This window comes from Vigna unguiculata, chromosome 11 (assembly GCF_004118075.2).
Source record: "Vigna unguiculata cultivar IT97K-499-35 chromosome 11, ASM411807v1, whole genome shotgun sequence".
NCBI lineage: Eukaryota > Viridiplantae > Streptophyta > Magnoliopsida > Fabales > Fabaceae > Vigna > Vigna unguiculata.
Genome location: NC_040289.1, coordinates 21,247,114 through 21,260,339, shown reverse-complemented (window position 1 = coordinate 21,260,339; position 13,226 = coordinate 21,247,114). Strand labels below are relative to the sequence as shown.

Genomic DNA, 13,226 nt, shown 5'->3' with positions numbered 1-13,226 from the left:
GTCTTACATTCTCCCCACCTTATAAAATTTTTGTCTTAAAAAATTTGACCTACCAGGAAACAAATGCGCATATGACTGCCTCATGCGATCCTTTATCTCCCAAGTCATTTCCTGGGTAGCCTCATCCCAGCGAACTTTAACCATCCGAATCTCCTTTCCTCACAGCTTCTTCACTTGTGAGTCTAGTATCCTCAATGGTCCTGTGTTCGCTGTCAAATCCTCACTAATCTTAATATCATCTGATTCTAGCATAAATGAAGGGCTTGCTATGTATTTTGTCAATTGAGAAACATGAAATACATTGTGCAAGTTCTCCAACTGCGGTGGCAGAGTAATCTCATACGCTACGGTCTCGATCCGCCTCAAAATTTGGTAAGGCCCTACAAATCTCAGAGTCAACTTCCTTGATTTGATAGCTCTTCCAATAGCAGTAGTCGGCATGACTTTGAGAAACATGCCTTGACCTTATTAAAGGTCTGCTATAAAAACTCTGGACCACGTATAAGTGAATCCCTATCTTGATTCCAACATAGCGGTGTCCTACATAATTGTCCATACAAGGCCTCATATGGTGTCATACCAATACTAGAGTGATAACTGTTGTTGTAAGTGAATTCCACTAAAGGAAGCATTTCACTCTAACTCCCCATATGATCTAATACACAAGCTCGTAGGAGATCCTCCAATGACTAGATTATCCTCTCAGACTGGCCATCTGTTTGAGGATGATATGTGGAACTCATCCGTATCTGGGTCCCCAAAGCTGCATATAAAGACTGCTAGAAGTGAGAAGTGAATCTTGGATCCCTATCCGACACTATACTAGTTGGCACCCCGTGCAGTCTAACTACTTCTCGAATGTATAACTCGGCCTGTTTGTCCATCAACAGCTTCTGATTAATTGCTAAGAAATGAGCACACTTGGTCAACCTGTCCACAATCACCCAAATTGAATCATTCCCTTTAGCAGATCTCGAAAAATGAGTCACGAAATCCATGCCGATGCTATCCCATTTCCACTGTAGAATATCTTGTGGCTATAGTGTACCACCTGGTCTCTAGTGTTCAATTTTATCCTTTTGACACACCAAGCATGATGCCACAAAGTCAGCGAATCAGTTTTCATTTCGTTCCACCAAAAGGACTGTTTCAGGTCCTTATACATCTTAGTCATACTCGGATGTATGCTAAGACGACTTTTGTGACCCTCTTCTAGATTCTGCTTCCTCAAACTCCAATTTCCAGGGACACATACTCTATCTCGAAACCGTAGGATGCCATCTGATCAGATCCTAAAATCTTTCCCCTTTTTTGTACCCAGCCAACTAACAAACTGTTGCAATTCATTGTCATTCTTCTGCTCATCCCTGATCACCCCTAACATATCATTGGTCAGCGTAAGTACACCGCACCTGATGGAATCCTCTCCTAATTGTATTCCCAAATTCATGTCTTTGAGCTTCTCAATCAACTCTAGCTCTTTCACCATTAATGACGACATATGCATCCTTTTTTGACTCACGGTGTTTGCCACAACGTATGTTTTACCTGGATGATAGAGTAACTCAAAGTCATAATCCTTGAGATACTTCATCCATCGCCTCTATCTCATATTCAGCTTCTTCTGATCAAATAGGTACTTCAGGCTTTTGTGATCACTGAAAACCTGGAACTGGGAGCCATACAAGTAGTGTCTCCATGTCTTAAAAGCGAACACTATTGTAGCCAACTCTAAGTCATGAATGGGGTAGTTCTTTTCATGAACTTTTAATTGTCTAGAAGCATACGCCACCGACCTCTTCTCTTGCATCAACACACACCCCAAACCCTGATAGGATGCGTCACAACACACCTCAAACTTCTTGCTTGTGTCTAGGATAGCTAGTACTGGAGCCGTAGTCAACCTATTCTTCATCTCCTCAGAACACTCTTCACATTTCTCTGTCCAAGAGAAAGGTTGATCCTTTCTAATGAGCTATGTCAGAGGACTCTCCATTTTAGAGAATCCTTCCACAAACCTCCTATAGTTCCCGACCAACCCCATGAAGCTTCGCACTTCAGTCACAGTCTGAGGTCATTCCCATTTAACACTGCCTGAATCTTGATAGGATATACCGCAATACGTTGTGTAGAGATAACATGCCCTAGAAACTGTACCTCTTCCAACCAAAATTCACATTTTGACAACGTGCCATATAGCTGATGCTCCATGAGTACTGCCAATACAACTCTCTGATGGTTAGCGTGTTCCTCCATATTCTTAGAGTAGATAAGAATGTCATCTATGAACACCACAACAAACTTGTCTAAATAGGGTCAGAAAATTTGGTTTATGTAATCCATGAAAATTGCCAGAGCATTAGTTAACCCGAATGGCATTACTACATACTCATAATGTCCATATCTCGATCGGAATGCGGTCTTCTAGACGTCCTCCAGTTTGCCTAAGATCTGATGATACCCAGACCTTAAGTTAATTTTGGAAAACACACCTTCTCCTCTTAATTGGTCTAGCAAATCATCAATCCTCGACAATTAATACTTGTTCTTTATCGTAAGTTTATTCAACTACCGATAGTCTACTTATAACCAAGAACTCTCATCCTTCTTCTTTACCAGTAACATAGGAGCTCCCCACGACGATGCACTAGGTCTGATGAATTTCTTCTCTAGCAAATCCTCGATCTACTTTTTATATTCTACTAGTTCTGTCGGTGCCATTCTCTAAGGTGCCACCGACACTGGACCCACTCTAGGGATTAAATCAATAGAAAAATTTGTGTCCCTACTTGGTGGTAATTCGGGTATTTCATTTGGAAACATGTCGGTATACTCATTCACCACTAGTATAATTTTGATCTGTTATTATGTGCTTTTCTTTTCAGCTTGAGTTATTATCACAACCTCCCTCTTTCATCTCCCTCACAACCTCCTATGTTGATATTAGCCCTACCCCTTGTGTCTTTGGGAACACAACTCTACGCTATCTACAGTCAATCACGACATGGTTGATAGACACCCAGTCCATTCACAAAATTACATCCAGACCCTCCAGAGGCAAACATACAAGATTCACCTTGAATCTTTGTCCTTCTACTTCCATTAAGCATCCAACACAGGCAGAATTCGTGGAAACCTGTCCAGACGCTGGTGTTACGACTATTAACTCGCATCCCAAGTCACGAGTCGATAATCCCAATTTCTTCACGCCGTCATGAGATATACAAAAATGTGTAGCTCTTGAGTTAAACAGTACTAACACACTTTTACCAAGCAATAAACAATAATCTAGTATAAGATTTCCTAATCGGATGGCTTTTGTGCTGGTCATGGCAAAAACTCGGCCTGTTGCTCTTGGCCTCACCAACATTGGGAACTCCCTAACTTTCAAGGGTACAATGAATCGTCACAGCTCATGCTTCAAGCCTCCTTCAAATTTTCTGCAGTGCCATTCTTCTGTGACTACTTGCGAGTAGAACCTCGCCAGATACTCAAACTGATCCACACAAGCCTGTAGCGACATGTTCCCCTACTGTAGAGTAAGACACTTAGCTTCGCGCTCATGTTTAGCGTTGTCTGGGAAGTACTTCTCTAGGAACCCTTTCCTGAAATTTGCCAAAGTCACCTCCTCATCCCGGATCCGCATCTACTGTTCATCCCTATCCACCAATACTCTGCATCGGTAACCAATAGGAAAGTGGCAAAGGTGAGTTTTTGCGCCTCCGTGTAGTCAATCACCTTGAAAATCTTCTCGCATTCTCGTAGCCACACGTCTGCCTCGTCTAGGGTGGCCTTGCTAGTGAATTTGGTTGGCTTGTGTCTCATGAAGTATTCCATAGTCACTGGTCGGGCTGGTGGAATCATAGCCCTCGACTGCGTGGCAACAGGCTGCATAGCATCCACCATCTGAGGAATTGCCTGCGCATTCTCATCAGCTCCCGCGTTATTCCTATGCGTCTTGTAAGCCATATCTTGTGCCTGCCACATTTTTCAGTTGTTCACATTAAACAACTCAGGTTATGATAATACAAATAATTCTTAACAATCAATAGCACACAACAGTTTCGTAGACGAAACACGATAAATTCACTCCCCAAAGTCTCCAAAAATCTTTAAAATTTTTGCTCTGATAACAAATGTAACGTCCCTACTGGATATTACTTAATTAAAATAAATAAATAATAATTGAAAATCAAACGTCATAATTTTATTGTTCCCAAACACGAGAAAATTTGAAAATTATTTATCGTGCTTAAAATTAAATAAACTAGGTCATAAATTGTATTACAAGTTCCAAGAAACCCACTGAATAAAGAAAACATAATAAAAAATTCCTATCCAAAATTCCCATGCTACCCCTCTCTACATCGCTACGCATCAACAACATCACTTGGAATATCATTTGCTCTCATGTGACACGTCACACGATCATTGCCAAACACAAACAAAAAGGGTGAACTCAGAAATAATTAACATATAATTTAATAAAAACAAGATAAACCCAACTATTTTATTCTATTTAGTTCTTGGCCAAAACCTTAATACCCCAAGGCTTTTCAACCTTCAATTCACACAATTAATTAACCATGGACTCAAGATATATGATGCTCCCACAAACCTGCTCGCTCGTGGTCCTGCCTCTACAAACCTCCCCGCTCGTAGTCCTGCCTTTACGAACCTCCCCGCTCGTAGTCCAACACACGTGATCTACCAGCTACAAACCTCCCCGCCCGTAACATCTCTCAAGTGTGAGCACAAAACATACGAATGTCCATGCTCATATCCCCACATGAGAGTACCAAGATATGAACCTACGTGCTCATACCATTAGAAATCAAGATATTGGAATTGGACTTTTCAATTGATTTAAAACCATTGAAACACAACCAATATCTATACGAACACCTTTTACCTGTAGGAATACATCTTGGATTTGTCGATTGTTTTATGGTCAAAGTCCTACTCATAGTCACTTGGTGGAGTTAGGAGAAGCTGTAGGTATTATTGTGTGTCAATCCATTGGAGAACCCTGTACTCAATTAACATTAAGAGCTTTTCATACTGGCGAAGTATTCATAGGGGGGACTGTAGAACATGTGTGAGTACCTTATAATGAAAAAAATTATATTCAATAAAGATTAAGTTCATCCTACACGTACACGTCACAGGAATCCTACTTTTCTATCTTATATAAACTTTGATGTTAGTATTGAAAATGGTGACATTATACATAATGTGACTATTCCACCAAAAAGTTTTCTATTAGTTCAAATAATGTAAATCAGAAGAAGTGATTGTCGAGATTTTCGCAAGAACATATACTTTGAATTTAAAAGAAAAAGTTTGAAAACATGTTTATTCTGACTTAGAAGGAGAAATGCATTGGAGTACAACTGTGTATCGTGCATCAGAATTTAAATGTAGTAATGTCCATATCTTACCAAAAACAAGTCATTTATGAATTTTATCAGGAAAATGAGATTGATCCACTTCAGTCTCTTCTTCAACCTGAAAAGATCAAAGATCAATTGAACATTCATTATCTTTCTACATGAGAAAGAGATATTTGTAACCATTTAGCAAGTAATAATAAAATAAGACATAATTTGTTTCGTTTCACTCTTTCTGAAAAAAAAAAGAAAAAGAAAAAAGGATTTTAGATTATTCAAAAAATAATCAAATCCTATGTAAAAATCATTGTCATTTTACACATCCTGCTATTTTTCATGATACTATAGATTTATTAACAAAGAGGCGGAGAAATAAATTCATTTTTCCATTCCAATTCTAATCGATTAACGAACAAGACAAAGCACTAATGTTACCTTCGAGTATCTTGATAGAAATACTAATCCATGGTATTTTTCATGAAAATAGTACTTTTGCTTATTTCGATGATCCTCAATACCAAACAAAAAGCTCGGGTATTACTAAATATAGGACTATGGATATAAATTACATTTTTTTAAAAACGGAATTTTTTAATCTAGTAACCAAGATTTCAAGAATTTAAGACAAAATAACAAATTAAAATAGATCAATTTTTTTTCATTCCCGAAGAAGGGTATATTTTACCAAAATTTTCTTCCATAATGATACGAAATAATAGTATTATTGAAGTAGATACAACAATCACTGTAAATATAAGAAGTCAAGTAAGCGGATTGGTTCTATTGGAGACGAAAAAAAAAGATTCAATTAAAAATATTTTCTTGGAATATCTATTTTCCCGAAGAAATGGATAAGATATCTGACACAGTGCCATGTTTATACCACTGAGAACGGTAAAAAAAATCAAAAGGATAAAAAAATGAAAGATATTTTACAATCACTTTTGGTTCGACAAGTCATTTTATATGAAATAGAAGATACAATCAGTTTATTCCAATTTTTTCCCAAGATATTTTATAAGAAAGAGATAATTTGGAACTTCAAGTATTCATTATATTCTTTCTTGAAATGGAAAATCAATTCGGGGAATTTCTAATTCTAATACAAGTATTCAATTAGTTCAGACTTGTTTAGTCTTAAATTGGGATCAAGACAAAAGATTGTCTTCTATCGAAAAAGGGCATGTTTCTTTTTTTGAACTAAGTATAAAAGGTTTGGTTAGACATTTCTTAAAAATAGACTTAGTAAAATCCCATATTTCATATATAAGATAAAGGAAAGATACTCTCAGTTCAAGATTTATCTTGGATAATGAGTCAGACTGGACCAACATCAATCCATTTTTTTTATAAATCCGAGGAAAAAAGTTCAACAATCACTTAGTCAAAATCATGGAAGTATGAATATGTTGTTGAATAGAAATGAGAAATGTCGATCTTTAATAATTTTGTCATCATCGAATTGTTTTCAAATACGATCATTCCACGATAGATAATATTACAATGGGATAAAAGAATAAATGAATCCAATTCAAAAGAATAATATACCGTTCAAAGCAAAGGCAATATAGTAAGATTACCCCAAAAACAAAAAAAAAATTATGTGATACATCAAAATAGTATAGAATTTAAGAATTCCTAAAATAATGATTCTTAAGGTTGTATTCATCTTAAGTCACTTTATTTTGTATATATTTTGTATAATAAAAGAAACATAATAAATAAACGAATCATATTAAATGAAATAGAAAAAATGGCTCGATCTTTTTTTTTATCAATGACAAATTTTCAATAAAAGAGAAGGTGCTTCGGAACACTTATTTTTTTTATATTTTAGTATACTAGGTCATTTATTTGGAAATGAAAGAAAAGTGTGGGGATAACTATAAATGACAAAAAGATATAGGAACATAATTTTGGAACAGATGATGGAAGTTGGTATTTATTTTGGCCATGGTACTAGAAAATGAAATCCTAAAATGTCACCTTATATATCTACAAAGCGTAAGGGTATACATATTACAAATCTTATTATAAATGCTCAATTTTTATCAGAATCTTGTGATTTAGTTTTTGATGCAACAAATGGGGGAAAACAATTCTTAATTATTGGTACAAAAAGAACAGTTGATTCAGTAATGCAGGCTGCAGTCAAAGCTCAGTGTCATTATGTTAATAAAAAATGGCTCGACGATATGTTAACGAATTAGATATTACAAAAACACGACTTCAAAAGTTCAGAGACTTGAGAATGCAACAAAAGACAGGGAGATTCCATAGTTTTCCAAAAAAAAATGTGGTTATATTGAAGAGACAATTAGCTCAATTGGAAACATATCTTGGCGACATTAAATATATGAAGAGCTTACCTGATATTGTAATAATTATCGATCAACAAGAAAAATATACGGCTCTTCGAGAATGTATAACTTTGAAAATTCCAACAATTTTTTTAATTGATACAACTAGTGACTCGGACATCGCTGATATTTCAATTCCAACTAATGATGATGTTATAGGCTCAATTTGATTAATTCTTAACAAATTAGTTTTTGCAATTTGATAATATACGAAATTCTTGATTAATCATAAGATAAAAAATTCTTGAATTTACTTCGAAGGGTTCATAGATTTATGGAATCACTTACTATACTAGTAAGAAAAGGCAAAAAATTAAAATTAAAATAGAAAACAAACAAAAATTTTATGTAGTTAGTATCAGTATTCAAAATGAAAAATGAAAATAGACAAATCAAAAGGGAAAGGAGATGTTTGAATAAAAATAATTCCCCTTTTTCAACTTCTTTCTTTAGAGGATATGACAATATGAATGTTTTATTATGCTCTATAAACACATTAAAACTATTATCCGATATATTTGTTGTGGAAGTAGGTCAACATTTCTATTGGCAAATAGGGGGTTTCCTAATACATGCCCAAGTACTTATTACTTCTTGGGTTGTAATTGCTATCTTAGGTTTCAACAATTCTAGTTACTCGAAATCTGCAAACCATTCCCACTTTCAGTCAAAATTTATTTGAATATGTTCTTGTATTCATTCGAGACATGAGCAAAACTCAGATTGGAGAAGAATAGGGTCCGTGGGTTCCTTATTTTGGAACTTTGCTTCTATTTATTTTTGTTTCTAATTGATTGGGGCTCTTTTACCTTAGAAAATCATCCTATTACCTCATGGGGAGTTAGCTACACCCACAAATGATATAAATACTATCGTTGCATTAGTTTTACTTACATCAGTTGCATATTTATATGTAGTTCTTTCAAAAGAAAGATTAGCTTATTTTAGTAAATACATCCAACCAACTCCAATCCTTTTACCAATTAACATATTAGAAGATTTCACAAAACCCTTATCCCTTAGTTTTTGACTTTTGAAAATATATTACCTAATGAATTAGTAGTTGTTGTTCTTGTTTCTTTAGTACCTTTAGTAGTTCTTATACCTGCCATGTTTCTTAGAGTATTCACAGTACAAGAAAACAATGTATTTGTGACGGTATAATCCCTAGCTAATCCCTCGCTAAATCATTTTGTAAGGGATTAGCTAGGGATTCTTCCGTAGCTAAATTATGGGTAGCCAAATAGTGAGAGAATGATTCCCTCGCCGATATCCCTAGCTAATCCCTAGTTGATTCCTAGCAATTTTTTTCCTAACTAATCCCTAGCTGATCCCTAACAATTTTTTTCTAGCCGATCCCTAGCAATTTTTTCGCTAGCTAATCCCTAGGTGATCCCTAGCATTTTTTTCCCTAGCTAATCCCTAGGTGATCCCTAGCAATTTTTTTCCTAGCTAATTTTTAGCTGATCCCTAGCATTTTTTTCCCTAGCTAATCCCTAACTAATCGTTAGCAATTTTTTTCCTAGTTAATTCCTAGTTGATCCCTAGCAATTTTTTCCTATCTAATCTTTAGTTGATCCCTAACAATTTTTTCCCTAACTAATCCCTAACTGATCCCTAGCAATTATTTTTCTAGCTAATCCCTAACAATTTTTTCCCTAGCTAATCTTTAGTTGATCCCTAGCCATTTTTCCCCAGCTAATCCCTAGCAATTTTTTCCTAACTAATCCCTAGTTGATCCCTAGCAATTTTCTCTAGCTAATCAACAAATCAGCACATAATCATTTGAATAGAAGATTCCATATGGAAAATAATAACATGTTACATTAGTTGTTGTTGGATATGGCAAATAGTCTATCTCATCCTTGATAGCAACCATAACATTCTATCACCAATTGTATTTACTTGCTCCACTAGCCCAAATTTTGAGAATGAATCAGCCTTTGAAATGCCAACAGGTTCATTAATCCAACTCCATCTTGAGCTAGAATCAACCGAAGAACCAATCTCTTCTTTTAAAGATTCAGTTGTGAAGCTTGAAATTATAGATACAGAACTAATCTGTCATATCATAAACAACTATAGGTTATGAGACTTCTTATAATATAAAAGGAAGAACGAAATGAATAATATAAAAATGCCTTCCAACAGGCCATTTTTGTCTAAAAAATACTATCAGTGAATGATGTTGTGTAACTCAAGTTTAATATATAAAACCAAAACACTCTCAATTTTTGAAATCAAACCAAGTGATTTGTTGATCCTATTCTCTAGTATCCACGAAGATTTATTAAATAATCAACCTTTCTCTTCTAACAAGCATTATAAATTATGTATCTACTTTTGTTCTCTAAAGTAGAACTTTCAACTTAGATAACACTCTTCACTCTCTGAAACAGACATTCTCAACACTAAAAAATATACCCTCTCTTTTTGCCTGTTACCTAACGAAGAATGCATCTTGATAATGGTATTTTCTTCCTCGACAGAAATGTCCCCTCTCTTTAGATCAACTCTCAAATAGTTAATCCACCTTAACCTGCAACTCTTGCCACATTCTAACAATCTTTCACAATCGAAAAGTGTAAATGGCAGTCGGAGAAAAAGTTATTCAATCCCTTGGAAGGTCACACTCAACAAAAAGCTACCTAGAAAAGCAAACTATAGATGCACTAATAATAGTTGTGGCAACAAAAAGGTACTAGAAAAGAAAACTACTTCATGATATATATGATGTCTTCACCATAAAACCTGTGTAATCAAAACCATATCCTGGTTCTTAAAGAATATACAGGAATTAAGAGGATAAAAGAACTTAAAATTGCTAGATACTCGTTTTCGAGGACAAATAAAATCATTGACAAATAATGTTATAGTACAAGGACAACAAAAATTTGAAATTCAGAATACATATGTCGGAATAGTAGTATGATAAACAATGTGATAAAGTGTTAGGAAGCTTTAGCAATTTTTAAATAAGAAATACCACCCTTAACAATTTTACTAAATAGCATTGCAAACTTAATAAAGTGTTAGTTATCTTTACATTAAAGAATTAGTGAAGCGCTCAAACTATATATTCAAAACACTTAAAACTTACCTATACTTAATCAATTGGATCATTCCAAGAACAAGAGCACGAGGTGCAGGACAAACAAATCTTCCTATACAAGAAGAATTCAAGCAAAAAAGTTTTGTAGTGATTCAACAACGCTTCACTATCATCTCACATAAAACCTACATTTAAAACTCATCTAAAAAATGACTCAAAATCAAATAAAAAAATAGTTGAACTAAAACTACTTTTGTTTAGATTTTAATTAAATATATCTTATGTTCAGTGTTTTAATATCTCCAATTCCGGATACCAATATCCAACCTCAAGACTTACCTGCACGTGCTACTCTAACTCTTTTCTTACCAATTATGTTTACAACTATTTTTACTACACAATCCTGCATTTTCATGACTAAGATTCTCTACACTCAGGACCCCAACATAAACCTTTTATGATTTTTAAACGGTGAGATGAAAACCAGTTAACTACTGATAACTAATGATTTTTCTGTTGAATATCTAATAATCAGTATTGCTTGCATAGGGTTTTTGCAGAGTTCACTCCAAATAGGGCAAACAAAATGCTTACGAGACAACCCTGCCATCAAGAGAAGCCCAAAAACATGACCCAGACTACAATACAGAAACTAAACATTTGCCCTAGAAAATAACTTGGTAATTAGATTACAAATACCAGAGACTGTCCAATCAGACTCAACTGGCAGTAGATGGAAAATAACCATTGAATCATATCAATGGATGTAGATGGAGAAAGAAAAATGAACCGAATCGAAACCCGGGAACAATACAATCCCTAAAGCAAAATAATTTGAATAGAAGAACTAGACGAAAGTTGTAAAAGAAATCCAAATGAAATAGAAAAGAAACCTAACTTTTTCATTCAACCATACCAAGCTTCCGCAACGATCTAAGCTTCGATAAAATAATGGCAGATGCAACAACGCAGCATAGGTGCGGGCACAAGGCACTAGGAGTCTTCCGAAGTCAACCTAAACATTCAAAAAATAAATAGAGAGAGAAAGAAGACTGGAAACCTCAAAAAACGGTTCCAGAGGAAATCTATACCAATCTTGAGAGGGCCATCGAAGACGCAAAGAAATTAAGGGTTTCAGAGAGTGGAATCTAAAAAGAAACGACGATTGTGAAAGGGGAGAAGGAGTTCATCTGGTATACTTTTCAAATTACTAATTATTATATATTAATATTATACTTAATATTCTTTATTTCTATTCTTAATAAATTCAAACCTAATATAAAATAAGTATAAATATTCAATAAAATAGTTAAATATTATAATATTTTTAAATCTATGATTAAGTTAAATTAAATATTTTATATTTTATAAATAAAATAGTTATGTATAATTTATTTTAAATTTTACAAATAAATTAAAATATGAAAAATTGTAATGTCATATTTAAAAATTTTAGTCATGTGAATTAATTTAATCAATATTTATTTGAAATTTTTACATATAAAAAAATTTTAACGTCACTATTAATTAAAAACATGCAAATGTATAAATAATTAGATGCAAATTAGCTACCATTTATTTTTTGTTAATCCCTTGCCAAATAGCGAGAAATTAGTGAGAAATAATTTTCCTCACAAATTAGCTACAAAATAATTTTCTCGCTGATCCCTCGTTAAGTAGTGAGAAATAATTTCCCTAGCCAATTTTTCTCGTAAATATGCTATGAAATACTTTGGTCGTTGATCTCTCGCTATATAGCGAGAAATTAGTGAAAAATAATCTTTCTCGCTAATTTTTCTCACAAATCAGCTATGAAATCTTTTTGTCACTAGTTTCTCGTTAAATAGCGAGAAAATAGTGAGAACTAAATTTTCTCATTAATTCCCTCGCAAATTAGCTACAAAATTTTTTTGTCACTGATCTCTCGCTAAATAGCAAGAAAATAGTGAGAAATATTTTCCCTCACTAATTTCCCTCGCAAATTTGCAATTTTGTTTTAGTGTCACAAGGGGTATTCAAGCTCTCATTTTGGCTACTTTAGTTGTGGCTTATATAGATAGATATAGATAGATCTATTCAATTATTATAGGTGAATCTATTGAAGGCCATCATTGACTAGTTTTCTCAAAAATAGTCTTTTTTGTTTAGTTTGCCACACATATATTGTGGCTCAATAGAATCTACAAAGTAAACATCTATCTATAAATATATAGATAGATATAGATAGATCTATTCAATTATTATATATTAGTTTGGATATTCAAAAAAATGAATAGTTAGAATTAGAATTTGTATGATATTACAATGTGTGATAAAAAGATATTATATAAAATGATATTATATAAAAGATATTGAATATAAAATAAAAAGAAAATTAGTTTACAACATAGAAGAAACATATGTATATGTGATATGATATTATAG

The 13,226-nt window shown here is 33.9% G+C and overlaps 1 protein-coding gene across 3 annotated transcripts; it reads right to left on the bottom strand.

Annotated features, from left to right (window-relative positions):
- Positions 1-9,534: 9,534 nt before the first annotated feature.
- Positions 9,535-11,994, bottom strand: LOC114168852 (beta-galactosidase 8-like). Of its 3 annotated transcripts, none has more exons than XM_028053818.1 (3): positions 11,894-11,994; positions 11,701-11,817; positions 9,535-9,811 (listed from the first exon to the last, which is right to left on the bottom strand). In XM_028053818.1, exons 1-3 carry the CDS (start codon positions 11,909-11,911, stop codon positions 9,605-9,607), a joined length of 342 nt encoding a protein of 113 aa, XP_027909619.1. In that variant the 5' UTR covers positions 11,912-11,994; the 3' UTR covers positions 9,535-9,604. The 3 variants fall into 3 exon arrangements, 2 of the variants coding, with proteins under 2 accessions (XP_027909619.1, XP_027909620.1); XM_028053819.1 differs by having other exon boundaries at positions 11,719-11,817; XR_003600779.1 differs by having other exon boundaries at positions 10,195-11,988.
- Between the last annotated feature and the right edge of the window lie 1,232 nt (positions 11,995-13,226).

Coding starts and splice junctions, on each gene's coding strand:
- LOC114168852 (XM_028053818.1), bottom strand. Junction 9,812..11,700: donor TGGTATGGTTGAATGAAAAA/GTTAGGTTTCTT, acceptor ATGATATGACAG/ATTAGTTCTGTATCTATAAT.